Source organism: Anser cygnoides, chromosome 14 (assembly GCF_040182565.1).
Source record: "Anser cygnoides isolate HZ-2024a breed goose chromosome 14, Taihu_goose_T2T_genome, whole genome shotgun sequence".
Lineage (NCBI taxonomy): Eukaryota > Metazoa > Chordata > Aves > Anseriformes > Anatidae > Anser > Anser cygnoides.
In genome coordinates this window covers 19,400,188-19,427,584 of record NC_089886.1, presented here as the reverse complement: position 1 = coordinate 19,427,584, position 27,397 = coordinate 19,400,188, and the positions used below count along the sequence as shown (strand labels likewise).

Here is a 27,397-nt window from a genome sequence, read left to right as displayed (position 1 = left end):
TGCTTGTAGAAAAGCTGCGTTAGAAGTGCAGGTTTTTGTTTTTGAAATCAGCAAGGAAAATAATTTCTCCTTGGCTTTAAAATCCACTTAGGTTCCCAGATTCTGTATCACAGTCCATGCATGTTTGATTAGCAAAATTTATTTTTTTTTCTAAGACAGTATCTGGAGATAGCAATAACTTTAAGCCGGTGTTCAGCAGTGGAGGTATATCTTTATAGTGAATCATCTTTTCAAAAAAATTAGGACTTTTGAGACAAATACTGTCTCAGAGGATGATGTTCCTTCTCAGAAAAACTTATTTTAAATGGGAAAGGTCTTTTTGGTATTTTTTTTATGACTTCATATATATATATGAAGTCATAAATATATATATATATTATATATATATATGACTATATATATGACTCTATATATATATTTATGACTTCATATATATATATGAAGTCATAAATATATATATATATGTAATATATATAATAATATATATATTATTATTTTTTCAGTGAAAGTTTGTGTTGATTTTGCCATACCAAATCACTGTTATAAAGCCATTATGTAATTGCTATATTTTCTGGTAAACCAAGAGTTTTGATAAATATTGTATTGCAAGGCAGACCTTTGGCAGAAGCCCTTATGTGTTCAGTGAGTAAACGAGAGCAAAGATATAGTGACTTGATTACAGAATCTCATCAGGTGCTTCCAGAAAAAGAAAAAAGAGCTATGTGTGCAGAAGACTTGCGATTTAACATGGGTAGTGCAGCATCTTCAATCTATATATTTAATAATTTGTCTGAATCTTGGTTTTGTAAGTAGTGTAAAAATCCCAATATTGTGCAAGAAGGGTTTAAATCTTGTAGTTCTTTGTCTCCTGTCTCTCAGGACACAAGCTGCATCTAACCTTGTAAGCCAGAGGTTTTTGTACAGAAATCCATCTGTAGCATAGTTGATTCAGCTGAGGAGCAGAATTAAGGCATTATCACTAGATGGCAGCATGGTTTATGACTCAGACTTCTCTACCTGATTGTCAGAGGCTGCTCTGAAAGGCCGTGCCTTCCTTCTCTGGGGAAAAAAATCACAGAAATTCAGAGGTGGTGGATTTAGAACCACTTCGTCATGCTCACCAAGGGAGTCATCAGGATAATCTTGGGTGGTAGAATCCTGCCTTATTGGTACATGCAAGTGGTTTGTAAACTTCACCCAAATTTTGTCAGTTTCTGTCTGAGGAAGCAGAATATTGGCAAGCTGACACCTTCTCCAGTCACTGAACTAAGTGTCCAGATTTTTAAGCATCCTGAGAATAGTAGCTGATCTGTATGTGTTACCAAACTGAGCCGTTCAAAAATGCATATTTAGGTTGAAAATGAGGTTTTAAAAAATAAACAGTTGTCTTTCTATGTTCCCTGATGCTTTCTCGTCATTTAGGAGGAAAATGGGTTTTGTTTATAAGCTGTTGTATGGTATTATGAGATGAAGTTCAGATTTTCAACTCTTGTCCAGATTTTTCTCTTGATTCCAGAAGGAAACTTTAAGAGAAATATCTCTTATTCCAGGATTTAATATAAAATCACAGTTGTTAACAACATGGTCTCATTTTCTCAGTATTACATCAGCATTGTTTGAGTAATACCAGCATACTTACTGCTGACCAAGAATAAATAAAACCAGGATAAAACCATTGGAAGAGGCACACCACAGGCTAGATGTAATATAAGCATCTAACAGAAAAAGCAGATGTAAAGAACTGCCTTCTTTGGAGATGGTGAAGAAGTGGCATGAGATATGTTCTCTGATACAAAAGCATATTTATTTCTTCTGTTAAACGTATCTAAACAAATATAAACAGTTTTAACTTTTTGTAAAATATTCAGTGCCATATTATGGTGTATCAGACACATCAAAGCAAAACTGAAGCCCAAAAAAGTACTTACAGGCAAAGAAAAATAGTTTTTTTGTTTGTTTGTTTGTTTTTGTATTTCTAGAAGAGAGATGTATCCTTCTCTGCATCACTTTTTCAAAATGTTCTGTTCTTGCACAGTTAACTTGCATCAGTTTTTTCATTGTGGCACACCCTAAGCACTATGCTAGCACAAGAAAAATATATCAAATATTGGTTTCCCTTGTCTGGCTTTGAGATTCTTTATTTTAAAACAAAATCCTTTTTTGCCTGGTTTATAGGGAAGTAACTTATCACCAGATAGCTGTCTGTGCCATCTAACTCATCTCTTCAGATGAGCCACAGGAATTCGGAATAGAGGAAAAGCTTGAGAGAGTGAAGGAGATGGGAGGGGACAAGTAAACATGGTTTTAAAATATAAGGAACATGAACTGCAAAGCAGATAAGTGCAATATGTGGAGGTTAATACATTTCAGGAAAATCAGTGGAGATACAGGGCAATGTGCTGGAGAACCCATTATACCTAAAAGATGGAGGGATGCCTAGTGTTTTAACAGACAGCAGAGAATCAGGATTTCTGGCTATTAATCCCATCTCATATGACCTGGGGCAAACTACATAATCTGTATTTAAAATATAGTACTATTGCTTTAATAATGAAGGGCTGAGGAACAGCAGTCTGGAAAGCAGGATGCTTAATAAAGTATGCTGTGTTTATTCCATGCATACTGAACTCTGAGTAACCCTTACAGTATGGAAGTTCCTCTGGCAGGCCAAGTGGGGAATTTGGCCTTTCTTTAGTTCAGCTGCTTTGTGTATTTGCTTCAGTAACCATTAGTGATCCAGATACAGAAATGCTAAAGTTACTGAAGTAGAGATGCACAAAAATAAGGAAGCTGTGAAACTGCAAAATCATAAGGAAGAAAAAAATAATCTTTTCCATGTCAGAAATATGAAAACATGTTGGTATTTTCCAAAGAAACACCGTGTTTCAAAGTCAAAAGATTTTTCTTTTCATTTATTTCCTCAGGACTTGCTCAGGACTCATTGATAGCCTGCATTTTTCACCATGCATATCATGAAACAAACTCTGCTATGTATGAAAGAAAATGCTCTGGATGTCCCAAGCTAGAGGAAGAAGATGAAGGGAGTGGGACTATTATCAAGGTACAATTATTAAAATGGCACTTGTATATAAATCACTAATGGATTTGAAATCAGACATTTCACACCTTTTTAAAATGGATTTGTTTTAAAGCAAAGACAAAATAAATGTTTTTTTTCCCAATATTAACTGTGATATTATATACATATAAATATTTTTCAGAAATTGCTTTGCTTGTAAAAAATAATTCCAACAAAAAACCTTCCAGCTTTATATAAGCTTTTACATACGTGATTTGTAGAAGTGTGCGTGAAATAATGCGGTTGAGCATCTACGCTTTGTTACAGGTATTTTCTAAGGCAGCAGCTTTAGCTGTGTGGTGTAAAACTAGGATGGCCAGGGATATGGCAGCAATTTACACTAGACAGCGCTGGTGTTATTTGAGACCCTTTCATGTCTCTCCAGATTGCTGTCACTCTCTCTCAACACATTGATCCTTTAAAATAGGGGAAAGACGAGGAAAAGACAGAAGCTCTTAGTGTCTTTGTTCTTCCTTGAAACACTACTTAAAATTAATGAGTGTTTCTATAAATGGTATAAAGTCAAAACAGATACAAATGGAAAAATCAAATGTACTTGTGCTTCAAAATACGGTCTTTTTTAAAACATCTCCTTACCAATGCAAATAAACATTTTGTATTAAGTAAATATGACATGAAGTGAAGCTAATAGAGACAAGGTTCTGCAAAATCCTGAGCATCTCCAGTTCTTGTCAGATTCTCAATTCACACAAGGAAATACCTTGTCTTGCAAGGCCAACTAGTAGTGTCCTTACATTAATTACATAACGTTTGTTGTTAAAAGTCCATCATTTACTTCCTTATTAGCCATAGCTGCATGCTAGTAGCCTATGGCTAATAAGCCAATAATGTGAGTACAATTGAGAAAGGCCAAATCATCATAATTTTCATTTTTTAAGAATTTTCAGTTCTTAGTGTTCATGTATTATATTTTTAGATTTTGAAAATCAGTCCTCTATACAGCAGCTAGCATTTAAAAACTGATTCATTGTTTTATGATGTCTGTGAAGAACCAGAGAAGCTCTTAGCAGATTTCCTGTGGAAAGAAGAAATTAAAACATGCTGTTACATAGTGTTTTTTATTGATTTCAGTAAACTTAAGAAATGCTGCACAGAGCTTGCCTTCAAGAAAACCTAAACCAACGTCATATAGACTAAATCATCAGTTGCTTGGTTTCTTAGGTGGAGCATGCTTCCTACTGTAGGGAGCTGCAGAAGGGATGTGAGAGAAGGAATGACAGTAAAATAAGCAAATCGGTGCAGTGCCCTTGAAAATGAAGAAGTTCTAGGACTGATTTCAGAAAGTTGTCCAGCTATCATGAGAAACCCGCTGCCAACAGAGTCCAGGCAGAACTCCAGTGTATACTCTAGAAGCAGGGTAAATTTGTGAAACATCCGGGTCGTGGTTTCATCCCACATTTATCCCACTGCCTCCTAAGCCTCATTTGACAAAACTTGTACAATCACATTAGAAGTTCATTAGGTAACTGTAAGTCCAGACAGGGATTCCAGGGCATTACTGATGCCTTTGAAACACGTTGTGACTAAGGAAGAAGTTATTTTGGGTGGTGTTGTATGGTGGTGACAGCCTATTTCAGAAACCTGCATCCAGATACCCTCCTGCCAGCAGTTCCTGCTAACGTTAACTGCAGGTACAGAGCACCTTCGTTTTACAGGGGGATACAGCCGTTTTTTCCCCTTTTTGATGCTGACTGAGGATTGCTTAGAAGACCACAGCCATGTGACAAGTCTCCAAATTAGACTAGATTACCTTGAAGATAAGTTCCAATTTGAAGTTACGTTGTTCTGATATGTCAGCAAGTATTATCATATAGATACTATCAAGTAATAAAATCTTTACAACGCATCATATGAACTATGTAGATAAAGGGGATATGACTATTATTTTTTGGTCAGAAAAGTCAGAAGGGGTAGTTACAATGATTCCTGTCTTTAGGGATGTCAGATACTAATTTATTAGAACAATGCTTGCAGTCTGTTAGGGACTTTCAATATAAGTATGTCAAACAAATATATGGAGGTAGTATCTTTTAGCTCAGTTTGCTTTTATCAGAAGACTGCAGATAAGGCTGAATTATAATCTTGTTTTAGCAATTTTTAAAAACTTCTCTGTATTAGACCAAAACTGTTGAGGTACAAAATGTTCCATAGTGGCTTTTAGTCCAAAGGTGATATTTCAAAGAAAGCTTAACAGGTTTGTGTGACCCAAATTGATGGGAGCCAGTCATTTTTCTACTGTGCACTTCCAAATTTTATATGTCAAAAGTGGCATAACAAAAATCTTCAAGTCTTCTGTTGAAGTCTTTACTAAAACTTTAAAAAAAAAAAAAAGATACCTTCCTGTTTCTGCTGTCAGTCCCCATTACCATTGTTTTGGATACAATTGATTAAATAAATGTAAGATAACTAATTAAAGGAAAGAATCCTGAAGAAAGAAAAGAACAATTAGATTCAAAAGAAGTCGCTAGTATCAGTCTTACTGTACGTTATGTAAGTTATGTTAGTATATCCATTAATGGCCTTTTATTAAAAGGTGAGTAGTGTACTAACGAAACTTGTTGAGCTGGAAAACATTTGAGATCCTAGTAAAACTGGGGTAAGCAGAGTACTAGGATGATAAGAATAAGTCTGTCACTTCAGAATTGTCTTAACAGAGTTTGGCGTGGCTTAGCCTGATTGCTTTAGTCTAACAAAAACAACAAAAAATGGTGCCCTCTAAAGAAATTTGGGATAAACTCAGAGAAAGAAAGGGCAGTTCTGGCGCAAGTACAAACAGATTTAGAACAACAATTCATTAATTTAAACTATAAATTAAAAGAAAATTTTTACATACCAGGGAGTAAACTGCCTGCTAAAATAACAAAGACAAGCACTTCATAGAGTGCTATCAGTTCTAAAAATCTGAAATGGTAACAGAGATATCCCTCCCAGTTCTTTGTTTGGGTGCTTTTGAGTTTAGGAGTGCAGATTTAATTTGCTTAGGTGTTGGATTCTGAAAAGCCAATGTGTAATACAAAGTTCAGAGAATTTATACTGAGCCTTAAGCTTGCAGAAAAAATGTTCAGTTCACCCAAACCAGACACGTACCACTAGCTCAGTTAGCATGGCCTTCATTTTTCTCCTAATAGGCATAACGAAGTGTAACTCAGATCACAATTGCAATGAACATTTTTCGGTGGCTATATCCACATTGTGTGGATACTCCCCCAGCAGCTTGTTTCCTTCTCCATGCCAATACTTCCACTGTGCCATCACAGGTATTGGTGTGATCATCTGAGTAACTGGATCACAGCACTGATCCAGCTGAAAAATAGCTTTATATTTTGGGGTATTTTTAATTCAGATCAGGCCCTTGCTCTGGTTGCTGTGTTACTGCATAAACACTTGTGCCACCACAAAGCAAGAGGTGACTCTTGAACAATTTAAACAGTGCCTTCATATCCTCAGGCTGCTCTCAGTCACTGCATGGTTTGCAGACACCTCTAGGCCAATGAAAGGGCTAAATGTTGTTGATTGTGCTGGTGCCATTGGTCTTCCCCTCCTCTCATACCTCCTGCTCTACTGGCAGGCTATGACCACCTACTGAGACAGTTCAGGGAACAAAATCAGCTGAAAAATGGTGAAACCACCTGAAAACTAATCAGTTCATTTTTTCTTACTTTTTTTTTTTTTGGGGGGGGGGGGAGTTTAGTTTTCTGTCTTTTTAGTTGTCCAAACCAGACCTCAGCAGTCCTGTTGAGATGACATTCAGAGATCAGGAGCACCAGCCAGGGGCAGCAGAACCAACCACTTCTTACAGAAGCTATGCCAGCTTGAACCAGTTAATTATCTTGCTCACTGGAGGTCTAAAGACTCAACAGACTAAAGGTTTTCCTGATAACAGTGCTTTGGCAGGAAATAACGCAAGTTTCCTTTATGGGAGTCCCCAAAATACTAGTTTTCTGAAGGATTTGAGCCTTCCTCCCCTGCAAATGTTCCCATCTCTCAGCTTCTGGTAGGATCCTTTCTTTCTGTGTTTTTTTTTTGTTAGGCAGATTCAACCCTTCAGAATGTCACATGTGGGGCAAGAGCAGCATCTGTACTGAGTCACCTGTAGAGGTGTTGTACAGCTGGCCAGAGCATTTCTGTTAAATGTTTGGAGTCTGTACAAGCATTAGCTTTTCAATAATTCAGCCACATCTTGTTGGTAATTACTTTTCTACTGCTTGTGAGTTTAGAATAATAGCACCTAGTACTATGCTAAATGGATACTTAATAAGGCAAAATTACAATACAACTCCCATGGAATTACACATTACATTAACACCAAATGAGTTCATTCTGAATTCATTATGAATGATTACTCTGAATACCAAAGGAATTAATAATCATTAGCCATTTCTGTGGAGAGTTGTTGAATAATCACCAGATACAGCTGTGTTAAGAATTTACAAGCTTTCCTGATCAGCATTCATTCTGAAAGGATCGTTAAGGGTAACTTTCTTTTCAGGGGAGAGCTCCTACTTTTATTCTGAATCGGTATTCCTTGTTCAACTGCATTCCAGTTTTAAAAGCACTTCAAAGACAGTCACTCAACCTTGTTCATTCACTAATGGAATTACTTTCCTTATCTCCACTTTGTCTTTAAAGTATCTCAGTTGGCTTTATACTACATGTCTGAAAGGTTAATAAACTTTAAAGCATGTTGGGAGACATTCAAGGGCAGGGTGACTCCGACATGACAAAAAGAATGCAAAGGCGTTATATTTATGACTGTGGCAAGTAAATTCTGAAAGTAGAGGTATCCTCGGCCTTTGATTTGGTTCCTGAAAGTTCCTTCTGTTCCTACCAGCTTTTGAAGACTCAGCTGTTCTGCATATCAGAAGTAGCTGACTTGGGGGGCAGCGGGAATTAACTACTCCCTTTAGATGAATTTTTCCTTTGGGTATAAGCTTCAATGAGGGTTTTACTTCTCTGAAAACTTACTCGTGCTAAGTGTCTGCAACAGCCACACAATTTCAACTCACATGATCCTAATAAATTTAAATGCACTGTTGAGCCTTTCTGAATAACTTCTCATTGTAACTAGTGGCTTGAGTCCTTCCCATAGTATAGGAGGCTTGCTGTGTGCTGATGTTAGAGAGGTGCCTTAGAAAGCCATCAGTTAGATAAGCTTTACTGCGAGTGTTTTGTTGTGCCTTTTTTTTTTTTTAATTCCATGAGACAAACTCAGTATAAAAAGCCTGTGTGCCTTAAGTCTCACAGAGCAAGGTTATACCACTTCCTTGCAGTCTGTCTGCTGACAGTGGGGCTCCATATCAGCACACAAACCCTTGTGTTTCTCTGTGCTGAATCCACTCAGTGGGGTTTGTAAATGCTAGTCTGCCACAAATAACATTTGCATATAAAGTTAGATTCATTAAGTTGTTTGTGTTGAAGCTGTAGCTTCGCTGTAGGTGAAGCTGAAGAATTCAGACTGAATTCAGGGAAGCAAGCATTTGGCCTATGTTCTGTAATGTTTAATTAAATCTATATGAAGCAACCCTGTGTATTATTGATTGCCCAGATAGCAATAAAATGTACTTAAGCAAAGACTAATAATATATGGTATTTCAGTGTTGCCATAATCCAATGTTTAGGAAATCATTATCATTTAGAAATATGTCCCAAAATGAAACATGAAGATAATTGCTTGTATAAATACTGATACACTTAACATGACTCTTACTGAGCTGATTGTCTGGCTCAGGCGGGAGATTTTTCGTTTCACACAGTCATAGAACAAGGAGATTGGAGACTGGTCTTGGAGCTTCAGCTGTGGCATTGCGCTAGATACAAACCCTGGCACGCTTTAACTGAAGCCAGGGGGTTTTATGGGGGGGGTAGGGACTTGCTGTAGGACATGCTGATTGGCGTACAGGCCTTGGCCACCAGATATTTGGCCACCAGATGGCACAGTCCCCTATAGAATAATGTAACTTTCTTTGACCTACGTAAAGGGCAGCTGCATCTTCCTCCTGAAAATGATTGATAGTGCCAGGTACCCTGAAGTTAATAACCCTTCTGAAAGCTGTTTTTAACTTTTACACCTGGAGTTTTTTATTCTTTTGTCTTTCTCTATTACAGCTCTTGCCTCATGCCTTCTTTTTACACCCTTGTATGTGTAAAGGGAACTGCCTCTCATTTTTCCACTGGTCTCAGTTATAGCTGTTAATTCAGTTGGATTTCAACTCAGTTGTGTTAAGCAGAAACATGACATAAACAAGGATGTTTGCAGCAGTGTGCAGCTACCCACATTGCTGTAGATGGAATGGATTATATATGTAATGATGTATACGTGTATTTTGAAAAAAAATGTGGATAATTTTGGTTTAATTTATTGTGTTTTTTTGGTTTTTTTTGTTTGTTTTTTAACTGAGTAATTCTGCACCATTTAGCTAAGTGCCCAGCCCACCGAGGTTGAAGCACTGCTGTAGAGGTATGCAAAAGCAACATCACAGGCTTACAGCTCTGAAGAGGCAGGAAAATCATGAGTATTGTAAATACAAAGTGTAAGGTCATTAAATGAGAATGCAGTTTTTAGCTGAAACTGAGAGGAACTTGGATGACTAACCTTAACAATTGTGCAAGTAATCATCACCTCAGTAAAGTCAGAGGGTCTCCATCCCTTTATTCTTGGAATAAATATTGTCCTGACTCAATATTTGAAAGACTATTTAATGAAATTCTTCATTCTCCAGTGCAGTCTTGAATTTCATTACATTTTATAACAAAAAGGCAGGAACTAAAGCAGAGATTTATTCCAGAATGAGTGAGCAGAAAATGGATGCAAATACAAAATGCACATTAGAAATTCCTCTGCACAGATGGGTACAGACGGTATGTTTGCTCACAACTTGTTCTAAACTGGTTCGGGTCCCAAGCAGCCAGGCAGAGTAAGCATGGTTATTGACACTGTGCAGTCTTACCTTTATTTTTTATATGGATGTTTTTAATACATTCTGCAATTCTCACATACAGCGTAGCATTACAACTCCTTGGAGGTGAATAAACTCCTCCTTAGTGTAGCAAGAATGACCAACCCAGCCAAGTAACTATTCACCTGTAATTTACTGTACGACATGCCGGCGCTGTGCCCACCACATTCCCACTGCAGACAAGCTCTAAGTGTTGTATAGCTGTGTATATGTCAGCATTTTTATATCACATCACAAGATAATTATCAATATAATTTGATCTTTATAAAGAAAGGGAACATAAAAGCCCAAGTACTGTTCATATAATCTGATTATCTTTTTCCTGTTTCAGAGAGTTGTGCCGTTTTCTTTATCCAGTTTGATCTATCTTCCAAGGTCCGTGTGGTGTTATTGTGCCAATGGCATTGTCCCCTAATAAGTTCTGTGTAAACAGACGAGTTTATGGCTTGAGTTCATTTACCTTCTTCACAGGGTTATACACGTCTCTCTGAAACGTTGAGAGCCTAGTGCAAGACAGAGGCCTTCGATACTGAGCTAACCTGAGGATGGTCGCACTGGTCACCCACTCCCCAAAAGCACAGCAGTGGCGGGACCTTTCGGTACATGGAGCATACAGAGCCACATGAAGGAGGCAAGTCTCTTACCTAAAGACTTGCACAGCCAGTTGTGCTGAGCAGCAATAAAGATTCTCACAGCCCATCAGTGGAGCAACTGCAGAACTCCCTGGGTGACTGAAAGTAATTGGCTCTTCAGAGCTCTCACCCTTTGCTTCTAAGGGCTTGTTTATTATAAGAATGTTTAAATTAATGTGCCATGCTTGGACGCAGGATTTATGCATGGACCTAGGATTTCTTACTGACTCCATCATTCTTTCACTATACTATAAGCACTGATAGGTCACTTTTTTTTCTGTTTTCAGCTTGCCCATGTATGGAAGGGGGTTGAAGATACCTTCCTGTAAATTGAATTTTCGAATTTATGTGAGTGAAATTACGAGGGTTTTTTGCCTCTGTAATGGCACAGAGTTTTACACTGTTGTAGCTTAACTGGTAACTACTTAGCTTTGCCCTGGCAATAAGAACAGAGGTCTCTGTGCATGTGCAGCCACTTCGTTGGGTTCCATGCTAATGCTGTTTTATTTTATGGAGACGAGGCCTAAGGACCTGGGTCTAGCTGATGAAGGAAGTTTCCCTTTCAGTTATCTGCTCCTGCACAAGCTTCAGATTAAGCTGAAACAGTTCTAATAAAAAAAAAAAAAAAGAAAAGAAAAAAAGGAAAACAAAAGTGTCAAATATGGTGGCAGAAGGGTCAGAATCGTTTTACAGACACTTTAAAATCAGGTGCAAAGGTAATACTGACTGCAAAGCAAGTTTCTCTGTTCCTTCCCTGAATCTTATGAATTTGTAACTGATACAAAAACCAACTATTAAAACACAGGCATGAGAGAAAAGTACTTGAATGCTGATCACGGAACAGGGAGAATGTTCGCAGAAGTAAGGTATATGGCTTTCTGCTATTTCAAGTAAGGAGACATCCTTTTAATGGCAAGCAGACAGCAGATGGTATGGCTTTTGTGGCGTCACAAACTCTAGCACAATACAGTCAGCCGCTGCACAGCATGGGACAATTTAAAGCTGAGTAAATATGGGGGGAGTTGAAGGGATAGGGGTGGGAAGGCACTAATTCCTGGGACATTTGTTCCATTTTTATTTTACAAATTGACCATGATTTTTTATGCTTCCCTTTTGTTCACTTTCTGCATCTGCATCTGTGCTAGAAAACTGCTTTCCTGCCATGAGCGCATACCAAAATCAGTAGTTTTAACAGGACTGCTGCCTCAAAAACACATCTTCATGATAAACTTTTATATCTTTTTACAAAGATGTAAGATTTTGAAATTGCTTTCTGTCAGACCTTAGAAGAGGAAGTAGGTGGAAAAAAAACAAACAATGTAAATTTCCAAGTAATAAACATGAGGCAAGATCCTTTCCAGTCCATAGGTATGATCTCTTACAAAACTGACTCAAGATATTCTGAAGCTTTTTGTGGTCAGAAAATTCTTTTCTATTAGAAATCTCCTTCTTGCCTGATTCAGACTCTTAACCCACCAGTCAGTTTGTTGTTCTGGAATCCCTCTTATTTTGCCCCTGTAAGGAAAAGTTTCAGAACTGTGAAGATTTTTCTAAGATAGGTAACGTTTTCTTACTCAAACCTCAGATACTCTGTGTATTCCAATGTTATGACACTGTTAGCACATAAATCCTAGGAAGGTTTTTGTTCAGATTAAAAGCTGTTGGTCTATATCATCAGCCAGTGGAGCAATGCCAACACACTGTAGCTGGGAATTTCTTACCCTGCTCTTGTATGTGTTCTAAATTACCCCATGGACTCTCACTTTTAGCATATTACACAAATGAGAGTACTGATTCTACTTTTCCCAAATAAGTATATACTTCTGAAATGTTTGTACTTTGTGCAAAAGTTCACTAAGCAATTTGAAGCACGATTTGTCTCCTGATATTAAATAAGATATGGGAACATGGTGCCATGAGTGTTTCTAATGTACTTTACATTCAAGTACTGTAAAATATTTCACAATTCTTGTCTTCATATGGGGATAAGGAAGGATGTGCAGGTGCAGTAATTTACCCAGAACCTTGGCATTGCCCAGGTCCCAGCAGAATTACTTAGGAATCTGGGCAGCCTGTTTCCTATTTTCACATATTAACTAGTATAGGATATGCTTCCAAATACAGCGAGGTTGTGATCGAAGGACGCTGCTTTGAAGATGTTTTCTCCCTGTTTCATCATAAAATATTTTACCTTTATTCCATCATCTCTGCAAAATCAGTGGGATCTTTAAGGGAAATATATATTACTTTCTTCAAATATGCAAAAAAGAAAACCCAGCTTTTGCCCTTGATATCTGCTGATCTCCAGATTACTGTCAAGGATCTTTAATTGAATTATGGCCCTTTTCAGATAGGTCAATGGCATCCATGTTAGTGACTCACATAGATCATAAAAGTATATTTCACAGGGGCGTGAGTACAGGTGGGCTGAACAGCTTGGGCTGGCTTATAAAAATGAGGGCCTCAGGCCATCTGCACTTACCAATTCTTCTTTGTTTCAGCGGCTATCCTGCACTACCAGCCACATCACCAGGGCAACATGGCATTCACAGGCAAATACGAATTTGAAAGCGATGAGAACTACGATGACTTTGTGAAGGCAATTGGTAAGTATGTCTTGGCGTGTAAGTCTTGAAGGTTATAAATTAGAAATACTTTTTTAAAGGGGCTTTTTATTGAAATGTCAAGAGAGCAACAGGAAATACCAGTCTTGGTAGGAGTGCTCAGCACTTCAGCAAGAGGATTCAGTTTTCATTCTTATAAGAAGCACTATTAGCCACAGGAAATAGTCCCCTTGTACAGAAGCAGGTATTCGTGTTCTGTGGCAGCAGAATGAAGGGCAGAGATGTTTGCAGTATAATAATCATGAAGATCACTTTTTCTGTTCTAAGTATTCATTGGTGGAAGTAAAGTTTTAAGTATGAAAGTACTTGTCAAAATTTTTTACAGTAACAGGTTACTGTGAACCCTTTCAGAAGACTGCCTAAGCCCATTTCAGAGATTACCCCTGTAAAATCTCTTAGGAACACTATGATCTGTGTGCAAAAGTTCAGTGCTTGTGTTCATTTATTTACAAAGCAATAGTAAATAGGAATGCCCAGCTGTATAGCAGAGGCAGAAGTTCATAGACATTAAATTCCATGTATCTGGACATGTAGCCTAAGAAGAAAGAAAGATGTGAACATTTATATATTGCAGCTATATGTTTACTGTGTATCCTTTCTAAGGGAAAAGAAAGCCAGACTAAAACCTATTCTTTTAGCAAATGAATTGATGTCCCTGTATCTTCCTTTATATAAATAATTTAAACTCAGCTTTGATACTGCTGTAAAACAAACAGCAACAACAAAAAAAAATTAAAACACAAATCAGATGTTCAAACATCAATGTCTGACAACAAACACACTGTTAGTATGCTTCAATTCCAATACAGATAGTAGGATATTTGATTTGATAAACTGTATTTTTCTATTTCTTAAGGTCTCCCCAGTGAGAAGGTTGAGATGGGAAGGAATTGCAAAATAGTCACTGAGGTGGTGCAGAATGGAAATGACTTCACCTGGACACAGCATTTCCCAGGAGGTCGCACCACGACTAACACATTCACTATTGGCAAGGAAGCAGACATGGAGACAATGGGTGGTAAAAAGTTCAAGGTAAATTAATTTCTCCCTTGAGTTCTATGTTGTCCCAGTTGTTTTTTGTTTTGTTTTGTTTTTTTAATGTAGGGTGAAAATCAAATCTGTCTCAAGGATGCATATTTTTTCCCCATTTCTTGATGACCCTAGCAAAATATCTAAAGCTGATTTTAATGAGCGCTAGAGCTTCAACACTGTATTTACTAGTAAAGAACAAGGGCAGAGTGATGAGCATCCTACTGGTGTTGTAGCTGAAGCAATCATAATGTTAATTAAAACTCTGACAAGGTGGTTGACAGCTGTCTGCGTTGTCCAGCACCATGCAGCAACTCGAGCACACTCTATGAGGAGCGCTATGATCCTTAGCTCTGCCTGTGCCTGACAGCAGTGCTTGCCTTTTAAAGTCACCTGTGCTGAGCCTTAAACAAAGGACTGCATAAAGTGAAGGGGAAAAAAAACTCTCTGTATTCTCCATACTATTGGAAGTATAGAGCAACTTGCAACTTGAACAGTCTTTAGTGATAAGGGAGACTGTGCAACCTTGAGCTGATCCTATCATGGACAAAATCTTGATACAGAACCTGCTGTAAAACAGTTGCTTTATTGCCTTATTCACTTCTCTTCCATTAGAAGGGATAGGTTGGGGTAACTAAACTCAGCATTTGTGACGTGTCCAGAACCATACAACAGATTACTGGATAAATGCTTTGTATTGAAGAGACAGGAAAACCAGCAATTTTTTCAGGGAGCTGTGACAAAATGAGAACAGTAATAGTATTGCATGATTTCCAGAATGCTGTTTCAGTCATACCTTTCTGATTCTAAGAGAAATATAAGAAAGAATGTCATTGCCTTTGAGAAATCTTTATGAAGCCTAGTGTATGGAAGAAAACATAATTCTACTTGGTCAATTTATTGCAAACTTCACAATTTTGAAATATTATTAATTCTGTCTTCTTTTTGAGCACTTCGGCAGTCCAAATCCTATTAAGTAGCCAAAGATGAGTGCAGGGTAAATGACTCAGCAGAGAAACCACTGCCTTTCAGCACAGAGTCACTAACCAATATATAAATTAGTAAGACTTTCCTTGTATATGGTAAAACATGTTTTTTTTTAAAGTCCCCTCTTCTCTTCACTTTGCACATTACTTTTTTGCTTTCTAAATATGACTGGCTGATCTGTCTTTATTATTAAAAGCACAGGCAAGGCTGACTAGTTATGGAGGCAAGACTAATTTTCTGATGGAACTGCATAGCTAGTTTTGTTAGTCAGCTGAAATGTTGTAGCATTTGTAATCTTCGTATTAGCATCCTGGCATGCTCCTCCCATATAGAAGTAACTCTTAGAATAGAGTAGTTCACTTGGAAGGGACCTTCAAAGATTATCAAGTGCAACTGCCTGAGCACTTCAGGGCTAACCAAAAGTTAAAGCATATTATCAAGGGCATTATCTAAATGCATCTTGATCATGGACAGGCATGGGGCATCAACCACCTTGCTAGGAAGCTTGTTTCAATGTTTGACCACCCTCATGGTAAATAATTTTTTCCTAATGTCCAGTCCAAACCTACTCTGTCACAGCTTTTGTGCCATTCCCTTGTGTTCTGTCATCAGTTACCAGGGAGAAGAGACCAGCACATCCTTCTCCATTTCCCTTCCTCAGGAACTTGCAGAAAGTATAGCAACTGACACGTTATAGTATAAAGGTGTGACTGCAGACTGTACAGTCATCTTCATCTATACTTAAATGATAGAGGTGAACTCTAGTGTAGTTAAAGGCATGAAACTCAGGATCTAGGGTGAAGATTAATATCACTAGCCCACAGTGACTTTTGAGCTGCTTGCAGGCAGGTTATCAGTATATGAGAACGCTACTTTAAAAATAACTCATACAATTTCACTTTTTACTGACAAAACAGAAGAACCACATAAAACGTTGAGGACTGAGAACACAGTCTGCAATAAGACCGTCTTTAGAGCTATGAGTGAACATTATTTATGATTTATTGTGTAAATATGGAACCGGGATGTATTGTTACTTGAATATTTTTCTATTTAATAAATTGTGGATGCTTATATTAGCTTTATTAGTTTATGCTTAGGAACTAAAGCACAAGGATTTTAGTCTTTATCATGAAGCTGTTTATATAATACACAAGTTTTACTTTTATTAAAGGAAAAACTTTAACCAGCAGGTGCACAGATGCTAGTGTTTACTTTAGTAAATGCCAATAGGCCCAGAGAATATTAAACCTCTCTCTATTACAGGCAACTGTTAAAATGGAAGGGGGAAAAGTAGTAGCTGATTTTCCCAACTATCATCACACTGCAGAGATTGCTGGAGGAAAACTAGTAGAGGTGAGTTCTCAACTTTTTTTTTTTTTAACAAAATAATCTAGATAAGATCTATAGCATTAAAATTCTGAGTTTAGAAAAAAAAAAGAAATACAGCAAAGCTGTTAATTAACTTTCCCTTTCAGTCTAGATCATCTAAAGTTTTACGCAGGTTTAATTGAAAATTAGATGAACAAAAATTACATATTTTTAATAAACTTGTAATGCGTTTTGTATCCTAGACACCGTTTTTTAGCTGTAAAAGATTGGAGTGTTGAACCTGAGCTATTCCTGAGTTACTGTGTCTTTGACCATATTCACTTAATAAAACTTCTAAAAGATAGATTTTTTGAGAATCAGAAATCATAATGCTTGATAACTCTTCCAGAATTGTGACTTGTATTTGTGTCAACTACGTATGCCTGAGTATGTTTTCAATAGATGCTACCCACAAGTAAATTACTGTCTGAGTCAGGAAAGGACTCTCACCATCCTTGAAAGAGATACTGTCAATCATTTACTGCTTTTGGAGAATAATCATCTGTCTTAAAGCCCGATACTAACTTGGAGTTGGTGATTGCTAAGTCTAGCAACACAATGTATTTCAAAGTAGACTAAACCATTCAGCTTATTTTTCAGATATGTTCTACTAAAGGGTACATGTGCTTCAGTAAAGGGTGGGTTCTAGGAGCCAGCTAACAGGGCTTTTCATTTGTTACACTGAAGCTTTAACTGCTCTGTTCAACCAAATTTTTGGTTTGTTCTTTATTCCAGCTCTCTACTGCTTCTGGTGTAACCTACAAGAGAACCAGCAAAAAGATTGCTTAAGGCATTAAAGCACATTTTCCAGTGTACTGAAAAATATGCAACAATACAATTAAATAAAATACACTTCTGATCTATTTCGCTCTCTCTTTTCTTTACAAAGATGAAGAATTGTTTTTCAGAGTAACATTATTCCCAGTAACATTATCCCATAATTCCTGAAGATCTGAGAAACATTCCTCATAAAAAGCACAAGACACAACAACACGGACTTAGCGATGCTGCTCCAGTATAAATATTTCAGGATGTAATACATACTTGGCATATTCAAATGTTGTCTATCATATAATAGAAGCTCTATTCTGCTGTCTAGAAAACAGGACAGTATTTTGCCCAAGGCTTACATCATGTTGTTGGTTGGAAGGCAGAAATATGGGAGATTTAAAAGAAAATTTATTGAAAGATGTGCTTTCATATTGTTCTCAGAGTTACTTCATTCTCATCAGTATCTCTTCTTTATCCACACTCCTGGAGAATGTTTAAGGCTTTCCAGACAGACTGTTGTGGGAAACTGTGGAGTCGTTCTTCTTCAATGCAATGCTGCTTATTTACAAAGAACACGTGAAAACCCATTTTCTTGACTGCAATAAGAATTAGATATAACAGGTTTTGGATTCACCATTCCAAATCACTTCTGGCCAACACCTGGTCCACAAAGATTTCTTTTTTAGAACTCCCACTATAAAGTCCTTTTTTGAGCTGTCTTGCCTTCTGGATCTATCTAGCTGCTTGTCTTCACCATTTGCTAATTAATAACTAGCCAGGGCTTGTAATTTGTGTACACAAGTTCATATTCTAATTTCTGTCTTGTACAAGACTGATGACCCCAATCAACTCGCATTAAAAAAGGCTCTTAGCTGCTTTTATTTTTGTCCCCTCGATAGAGACAACAAGGCTTTCCAGGCTCCATCAATTTACCCAAAATAGGCTGCACAGAGCTTAAGCATTGCTCAACATATTACTTATTCTGTATCCAAAGAAAAGGATAATGCTGAACTCTTGATTACAGAATCACATTAGCAAAACACAAGTATTAAACCTGCTCAGTCTTAGAACATTCTTTTGGTACATGCAGCAAACAGATCTACTGCTTTAACTTAAAAACAAACAAACAAAACAAAAACAAAAAACAAACAACAACAAAAACAGCCTCTTTGGTCATATTGTTGAACCACATAAGGGAGACCAATCATTTCTTCTTTCAACAAGAGGCATTCCTTTGGCTTTTACTTTCCCTACCCTGTAGCCTTGATGTGGTGGAAAGCAACACAAAGCATAAGTGTTGAAATAAATCGCAATACCCAGGGCTGCAAAGCTGTCCCTTGCTGGGCCAACAGAGCCATTGTGCCAGCTGCACAAACTTTTCTTAATCACACAGCTGTCTGAAAACTTTACAATGCTGTAGATCCCATTGGAAAGTCCTTTGACAGACCATGAATAATAATTTCAGTTTTTTATGCTTCACTGTCAGCTAATTTTGATTTTAAAGGGAACTAGAAGAGTCACCAGAACCACACAAAAAATATTTGCTAAGTGGAGCAACCGATTAAAGAGATGAGAAATGTCTCAATGGAAAGCTGGACTTGAGTGCTAGATTCTCGTGTACTCCCTGGGAAATCGGTATCATTTCATCAGAGAAAAATTCATCTCAATGAATATAAATACAGTTTTTTTGCTCAGTACTTACAGATTTGCAGGTTCCTGTGAAGGTTGGTGCAGGGGGTGAAGAGGCAAAATAATTACTTTGATAACTTGTTTATTAATCCAAAGAATTTCAGTTATTAGAAAGTTTTGTCCAAGGAAGCAGTGCTTCATTCTGGCCCATACCATATTCTAGTGTGATAAAGAACAACATCAGTAGGGATTTTAAAGAGAAGAAAAGTTAAAGTTTTATCTCTATAACAAATTAACAGGTCCCAGATAGTGGAACTGACAAGTAGCTGACAGAATAGAGTTAATTCTTACTGTATTATGCATAGCTTTCCTTACTCATTACCCTTACAGAATTGGCAATTGTGAAGAAATTAAGATGTCATTAAAAATGTCAACAGAAATATTTCTGCAGACAATGGTTCAAAGTCTATGCAGTATATGAAGGCTACCTCTAAGAAACAAGAAGTACAATAGGCATTATGTTTTTGTTTCCCCTGAATAGGGATGTTTTTTGCTGAATGTCTGTGTTGAAGGAGTTCAGACACTAGCAGCAATCAGAAGAGCAACAAGGAGCATTTCCAAAACTTCAACTTTGAAAACTATTGACTACCATTATGCAGATTTAGGGTAAGCTTGATGCAGCTTTGATATTTCTTTGAGACAATAACGTTGTTGTCATTTTATATGAGGAAGCTGAAACAATGCGAACTCAGTTGCATGATGTCATATTGAGAAGTAAAAAGGAATCTCTTCAGGCTAAGTCATTTCAGTTCAACTCAGCTAGTACATTCCTCTTCAAATAATAACAGGATCTCAGAGCATCTGGATTTAGTATGTGCCACAGTAAAACCTGTAGAGGTTTTTGGGCATTATAGGAAACTAAAGCTCATACTAGAGCTAAGGGATGGTGGTGTTTTGTCTGAACAAGTCACACCCATAAGAATCTGCTCTGAAGGCGCCAATGCTGGTACCTGGTCATTACCTGCTTTGAAAACAGAATGAAAGCAGACGACATTAACTTCAGTTCTAGAAGTGACTACACTTGGTGCTGCCCCACTGTCACATTTCGGTTTTGCATTCTGCACATGATCAGGTAACTCCCTATTAGACACCAATGGTCTTGAGAGGAAGGGTGTGATTTTATCTAGGTTCTCTGTAAAGCACAGAGAGATGTTTTCTCAGGGGGAAGAAAGCATTGCTGCCTTTTCAACAGGACATTCTTTAAACCTGTTTTGAAATGGCAGCGCAGAAAGCAAAATAAACATGCCTTAGAAAAGAAAAAAAAATTGTCACTAAGAATCACTCTCTGCTTGGAACACACTTGCTAGCATCTCGACTTCTTAAAAAAATAACATGAAGCTAAATTATATTAAGCAACATCTGGCCACTTTACCAAGTAGCCAGTTATACTGTTCAGAGAGCATTATATCCCCTTTAAATTGTTCGCTACAGTCTGTAAAACTTGCCGTGGCTTTGACAGTTCTGCAAACACAAAGTTGTGGCTTTCTTACAAAAATGGAAATTGTATATTTCATTCCTCATTTAAAACAGCAGAATAGCAGCAAGCTGTAGCTGTAAGATTCAAGTATGTTCATTTTAACCCTAGATGCCTGAATAAATATTAGCTGGCTTTTTTCCCCACCTGCATCATTGCAGAGGCCCTTGTCAGGACTCACAAATACATGATGAAAGATGTTATCTTTCTCATTTGCTTGGTTACATCTGCATCCTCCTCCCACGTAGGGAGGAGGTTACTAGTGCCATATCCCATTCTGGCAATTTAAGCTTAGCGCTTTCTATTCCCCAGCCATGTTTCTCTGTGAAGTAACTTGCAAAAGCAAAGTCTGCCTGCAAAGTTCGAGTTAATCAGATTGTAAAAATTCTGATCTATGACTACACACCAACTAACAGCATCAAACAGCATAGTCACAGGGTGGGAATTTTTGTATCAATTTGTTTGAAAATGAATTCAGCTTTGCATGCACCTCTGCAGCTCCCTGCAAAAATAGTTGTTGCAAAAAAAGGCTTTAGAAAAGTGTCTTTAGGTTGTCTGAACTGTTCTACATTCTTTCTTAGTTTTCACAAAAGAAAACAAAAGTGATAGTCAGTTAAAAGAAAAATGTTATCTGGAAACTGAGTGAGTGGAACTCCCACCCACATTTAAAGCATTCTGGAGAGAACAGTCAATACGAACAGTATGAGGCCAACTCTAAATTCTGAAATATTTCCCATCCCTTTCAGAGTCTGCTGTTGGACTTAATCTGCCTCAACTCCACCCACAATACAAAGGCACAAACACAAACTGGGGAAGTCAGTGGACAATTCACATTTCAAATAGAGTCACCAGAAGAAAGACTGAATTTACAACCGTGTTTTATATAGCTTTTCAGTTTTCTTAGGTAAGATTGCACCTGGCCCCAAGAACTGATTATTCCAGCTCATATATCCTACCTTGTCTGTTTCTTCAGCCATCTCCTCAGCCCACTTGGTACTTCCTTACATACACTAACACTTCAGACTTGGAATAACACCTCACTTCCTGTGCAGTGATCAAGTTCCCGATCTATCCAATCCTTCCAACTTATTGTTTGACAAGGCCCTTCCACCACGTTTGTCCTACCACTGTTCTGTAAAACATTATGAGTGTTCAGATCAATTATTTTTAAGGTATAGACGTGTATTCTTTGTTAGCTCTTAAAAGCTCAAGAGAAAACACTAAAAAAAATGGAGGGCATTTCAGGTATATGCTTGTTTATTGGAAGCTTTCACTGAAAACTTTGCAAGTATTTTCACAATTAGGCATGATGGCAGTCCAAAATATAACAGCACACATGACCTGAATTAGAAGGGTGATAAAGCAAAGAAAGCACATACAACAGTACTGCCACATATATGTTGTTCGTTAATGACAAATTGTAACAAAAAAATGCATTACAGTGTTCTAAAAATAAAGTTTAATATAAATACAAATCCAACAGAATGAAAGATGAACCAAGTTCTCGAAACTTCTAGAGCCATTTCTGAAGAGTACTGCTTCTCCATTTACGGTTGTTTTTTTAAAAAAAATATGTAACGATAATAAAATTCCTCTAGCCTGCTGAACGCAGGAAGTTATTAACTCGATACCAAACACTGCATTCTCAGAAGACAGTTAAACACACATTAGCATGCGGGCTAATCTTTTCCCCTCCACCCTAAAACACCCTTTAAAAACAATTCTCTAGAAATATAATTTAAAAGAACACTGACACGACTTTGAAAAATTCTTCCAAGTCAGTAAAAGCATATTGCACATTACCTGTACTGCTGTCCTGAGAGCCTTAAGAAAAAAAGACAAACCAACAGTACTGCCTTCAAAGAAATACACAACAGTGGTTCCACATCAAAACTGAAGTTTCACATTTGCAGAAGTCTCTTTCGTGTAAATATCTACATTACAGTTAAAGAAAAAGCCTATACAATCTTTGAGACGACATCTCTGGTCCCAACTGAAAAGGAAACCTTTGGATATTTGAGAGTAGATGTGTCTCATTGTAAAGAAACAACACGATCTGTAATTTACCAGCTACATTTTCAAGAGAATGCCAAGATGGTATTAAAAAAAATAAAGTTAGCATTGTCTAGTACTGCAATTAAACTCTGATTTCATAGTAAAGTTAGCCAGTTCCCTATCTCTGTCCCCATTACCACCAGTTCCTCTGTCCTGAGCTTGAACTACTGCCACAAGTCATTGGCGCAAAAGATGAAATAACTGAAGGCAATGAAGCTTCTTCCAATAGTTTTTTCCAAAATTTCTTCAAGTAACATTAAATCCCTGATAAAGCTTGTAAACAATTTTACTAACGATCATCTCCAGTCTCAAAAAGCAGCAGCATGTTAAAGAGTTTTTTTTTAATAAAGGCAGACAGAGCAGTGTTCTGTTCAGTAGCACCACATCTAGATTCCAAGAGAATTTTATGTCAAGAATTATTTGATAGTCTTCCAGCCTTTTTTTTTTTTTTTTTTCTCTCTATAAAGCCTCACTCCTGAACTATCACTCCAGGTCAAAGAAAATGGAAAGTGACACATCAATTTCTGCAGAAACAAAGAACATTCACATTTAAGTGATAACTGTTTCAGTATACTTTTAGTAGAAGCTTCCAGTAGTATTAGCTGCCACTGTTCAAAAGAGAGGTCCCTAGGAGAGGGAGAGAGAGAACACTCCGTGTTTTCAACAACATCCTCTAAGTACATTGCCAGAAATTCAACAAACACTCCAGCCTGAAATAACACTTCGACACGAGCTTTCAGCCAACTCTGAGTCACTAACTGAAGACTAGAAGGTAGTAACATCCACAGGGTTTCTATTCACATCCCTTTCAAAATGATTAAATGAGGTATGTTACTGCATTTCTGTTTCTCTCTCATTAAGAGCCAAAGGTACAATCCTTGGCAGGTTCCAGTGATCAGTGGATCCACACTGATGTCCTGTGGATGAGTGAGTCATAAAGATTCTGTTCCTTCATGGTTCTCATTCAGATACGCATCTTGGATCACACACAGGGTCTCTTCTTCAGCTTCTATTCATATCACCTTTTCCCCCCACCAATATATATTCATCCATCAAAACACCCAGCTGCATATGAGTGACAACCAGTGAAATAACTGCTACCACAAGCCATGGAACTGCAGTGGCTGGGCTCTGTTCCTAAGGTCACCTGCATAGCAAGAGGCGTTTGGATGTGCAGAGTCTGAGCAGACGGCTGAAGGCTGGCCTGAAGAGCAGCGTAGGAGTGCAACGAGCTGTCAGCACTCCCAGCAAGCAGACCACTAGGCCTGTGCACCTGTAAGGAGTCACGGTAAGTAGAGCACAAATCTTGCACTGGCAACTGGGCAAGAGTAGCTGAATGCTGAGCTAAAGGGTGGTAACTAGGTTGCTGAAATAGAATTTGAGTAGTGGCTTGATGGCTCAGATTTTCCATTCCTTCCTGTTGTTGATGTTGGATTGTTACTTGCTTCTTTATGTTATTGATTTCTTTGTCATTCTCATAATATCTGAAACAAATTGGAAGTTAGATTTTATCAACAAGGTAAGTTCAGAGAGCTTGCCTATATCCCAAAGTTTTCACTGGTCAAGCAACATCAGCTTTTTGGCTATAGTTATATACAATAAATGAACTGTTCACAGTTCACTTCCAATAACCCTGGTGGGATCTTCACATCGTAACAACATGTGTTATGAATAATTTTGCATCCCAAGTATATTTTTACTGATGAATTGATTAGGGAAGATTACAGAACCTTAAGTCCGCAACCATCTTAACGTAGTTTATGTAGGTATTTATGGAGTATTAATGTGCGTAGCTAAGAGGAACAAGGGTAATTCCTGTGAGATGCTAAGAAGAAACATTCACATTTTTGATAATCATTAGGATGATCAGTCACCGAAACAAGTTACCCAGAGAGACTGAGAAATCTCTGTCCTTAGATAGCCAACACTTGACTAGACAATGCCCCAGAGCAGTCTGGTTTAACTTAATTTGGCCCTGCTTTAAGTAGGAATTATGATGTTAGTCATAATTGCACAGTACACTATCATTCCCAACTTAAATCATTCTATGAATCTTATATGTTTTCTGTTGAGACTCGTATGTGCTCACGTATATCAGACCAATATTGACATATTGCAGTCGCATCCTTTACTTGAGAAGCAGCAAAGAATAGTTCTGAAATGTTTCCCTACTGTATTCCCAATGTTAGGGATGCACTGGTGTCTCTCTGCAGCAATTACTTTATGAGTACAATTAGAAAGCAAAGGAAAAAAGCTTTCAGCAACTATCTGTTAAAGCTTCTATCCAATCACGTAGGTAACCAGTACAAGAAGATGTGAAGAGCATTGGACTGGGCACTCCATCCTTCCTTGCATGTATTATCTGTTAAAATACAGTATTTTGTAAAAATGAATGGATTTTTCCCTTTTATTCCTCTCCCCAAACTAGAGATTACCAATGTAATTTTAATTACAGCTCAACTTCATTAGCTATAATTAAGCATAACATTTTTTTCTGTGTAGTTTTTGTTTTGTTTTAATAAAACAAAGTATTAATATCTTCCTAGGAGCACTAAGAGGCTACTTTCATTCTGATCTTACATGAGCATCATTTCAATGCATTGGGCAAGATGCTCCCAGGAATAGCTGGTTAGCAATTCAAGCTGGGTTGTCCAGGCAGGAGAAATCTGCATACATATCCGTGAGGCACACACAGAAGCTGCAGCAATCAGAGATGGACGAAAATGGAGGAAAGTGTGATCTACAAAAAGAAAAAAAACTAAAAATGCATGGATTATACTCTTACTAATCACTGCAGTGAGCCTATTACATACAGACATGGCAAAACAGGACAAAATTAAATCCTCAACTTTGTTCCACATATCTGAGAGGAGTAACTTAAGCCCATAAGAAGTCTCTCAAAATTGGATGAAGCTTTTCTGAAGATATCAGTACTAGTTTTTGCTATTATCACTTGTTGCTATTATTCATTTCAAAAAGAGACAAGGAATAGACTAACTATACTGGAATTTTTAGATGAACATAAGTCAGATATTGACAATCACAATTTACATTAGCACTGAAACTGGCTTACAATGATGCCACAACTCATTGCCTCTCACATGGGCAGATAATGGAAGTGGTGCTGCAAACCAAAATCGTTATAAAACATATTATTCTAAATATCTCATATTGCAGCACAGGACCCTCAGAAATATAATTAAATCTGTGTGAGATCACACCTGCCACTGACAGCAGTTTATGCTCTGTGCCAGATAACCCTTTCTGATAGTCTCCCCATTAAGAGTTCCAAGCTAAAGAAAAAAAATGGACGTTGCCTTAAGATCTCTGAAAAGAGACAAAGCTAATCTGAAAGGAAAGGACAACCATTTGGCATCGGAAATAACTGCCTAGCGAGATACCCTTCTGCATACACAACTCTGTAGAGTCCATTGTATAACAAGTTTTAAAGCCCTTATATCTTTCAGATTTTTGTCTTCTGCCAAATGGAGGATCATTCTAGCACGAACTAAGCCTCTTACCTTGCACTGAGAAATCAAGGAAGTAATATGCATATTTCTCCATAAAAGTTTTGACTTTTGTCACCGAGTTGGTTGGCCAGCCGTCGCGAAGGTCATTCTCACCAATGGACACATGGAGGTAGTAGTCAATGTAGTGTGCTGGCGTGGGTAAACACAGATTCCAGTTGAAGTTTTCCAAAAGCAGCATTTCCATTCTAAGCAAATCTTTCTTATTCAACACCACGTTCACATTGCACATGTATGCTAGGTTATTTAAGTGCTCCAACTTTGGAACTTTATCTTCTTTTTCTTCAAATTTACCTATCAAAAGAGAGAGTTTTCTGAGAAGGCTTATTGTTATGATTGAGTACTCAAAAGCCAAAGAACACTCCCCCAGACAAAGTCTAACAGTAAAAGGTGCTTTTAATAGATTTTTAAAAATTTATTAAAACAAGAGGGATAAAAAAAACACTTTTTTTAAAAAAAAACGAGGGATAGGAAAGTGAAGTGACACAAGTAGAAAAAGGCCAACAGTGGTCAATATCTTCCTATATCCTTTTTATATTTTATTTTTGCTTATATAGCGTTGATGCCAAAACCAAGATTGATTAATTAGGATGAATAGCAGAGCTGAAACAGCACAAGAAATGTAAGATTCATAACTGTAATGTTATGGGTCTTAGTAAGTTTACAGACATTATTTCTTAGAAAACAGGTACAGTTTTGAAACTGAGTAGCCCAAACAATTTATTTCACATTAAAACGCTCATCTGCTTTTTGCTCATTAAAGATTGTGTGTTCCAACTGTATGTAGTTTCTGTGAATGTCCACTGTAAGAGGGAAACTCTTTAAGAAGTAGAAAGCATTTTAGTGTGGAAATCTTTGAGACTTAAGTTGTAATCTACTGATTTTCCTTATTCTTGATGGGTAAATTCATATTCATCCTTTCTGAGAAGGCTGCTGTGTCATTTCCGGTCACTTGCAAAGGAGACATTTTTCCTGCTATAACGTAACCTCATTTAACAATAAACTATTAAAACAACATATCAGGTTGATCGTGAGATGGCCAGAAGCAAGCCATTAGATTGACCCTGCCTTTCCCTTACGTTATCTCTAGAACAGAATTGACACTCCCCTGCCAAATGCCACTTTAGTGCACTAGAGTGGCGTGCAGCAACAGATTTTGCAGAATTAGTAATTTGGTGTTTC

At 37.4% G+C, this 27,397-nt stretch overlaps 2 protein-coding genes across 5 annotated transcripts in view; one reads left to right on the top strand and one right to left on the bottom strand.

The window, feature by feature from the left end:
• FABP6 (fatty acid binding protein 6) overlaps positions 1-17,562 on the top strand; it is a 40,035-nt gene extending 22,473 nt beyond the window's left edge. Inside the window, exons 3-7 of one of the 2 annotated variants that reach the window (XM_066977225.1) lie at positions 2,925-3,061; positions 13,190-13,294; positions 14,169-14,344; positions 16,595-16,684; positions 17,435-17,562. In XM_066977225.1, the coding sequence (XP_066833326.1) occupies positions 13,228-13,294; positions 14,169-14,344; positions 16,595-16,684; positions 17,435-17,488 (387 nt within the window). In that variant the 5' untranslated portion in view covers positions 2,925-3,061; positions 13,190-13,227 and the 3' untranslated portion in view covers positions 17,489-17,562. Of the gene's footprint in view, positions 1-2,924; positions 3,062-10,387; positions 10,432-10,527; positions 10,688-10,975; positions 11,040-13,189; positions 13,295-14,168; positions 14,345-16,594; positions 16,685-17,434 lie in introns of those variants that run through there. The other variant, XR_010824944.1, reaches the window with a different exon arrangement.
• A 136-nt stretch (positions 17,563-17,698) lies between these two features.
• Positions 17,699-27,397, bottom strand: part of CCNJL (cyclin J like) — a 32,304-nt gene continuing 22,605 nt past the window's right edge. Inside the window, exons 3-5 of one of the 3 annotated variants that reach the window (XM_013178502.3) lie at positions 26,210-26,509; positions 25,269-25,428; positions 17,699-24,172 (exon numbers count right to left, since the gene is read on the bottom strand). In XM_013178502.3, coding sequence (XP_013033956.1) covers positions 23,734-24,172; positions 25,269-25,428; positions 26,210-26,509 — 899 coding nt within the window. In that variant the 3' untranslated portion in view covers positions 17,699-23,733. The remainder of the gene's footprint in view (positions 24,173-25,268; positions 25,429-26,209; positions 26,510-27,397) is intronic. The other 2 variants (XM_066977223.1, XM_066977224.1) reach the window with 2 other exon arrangements.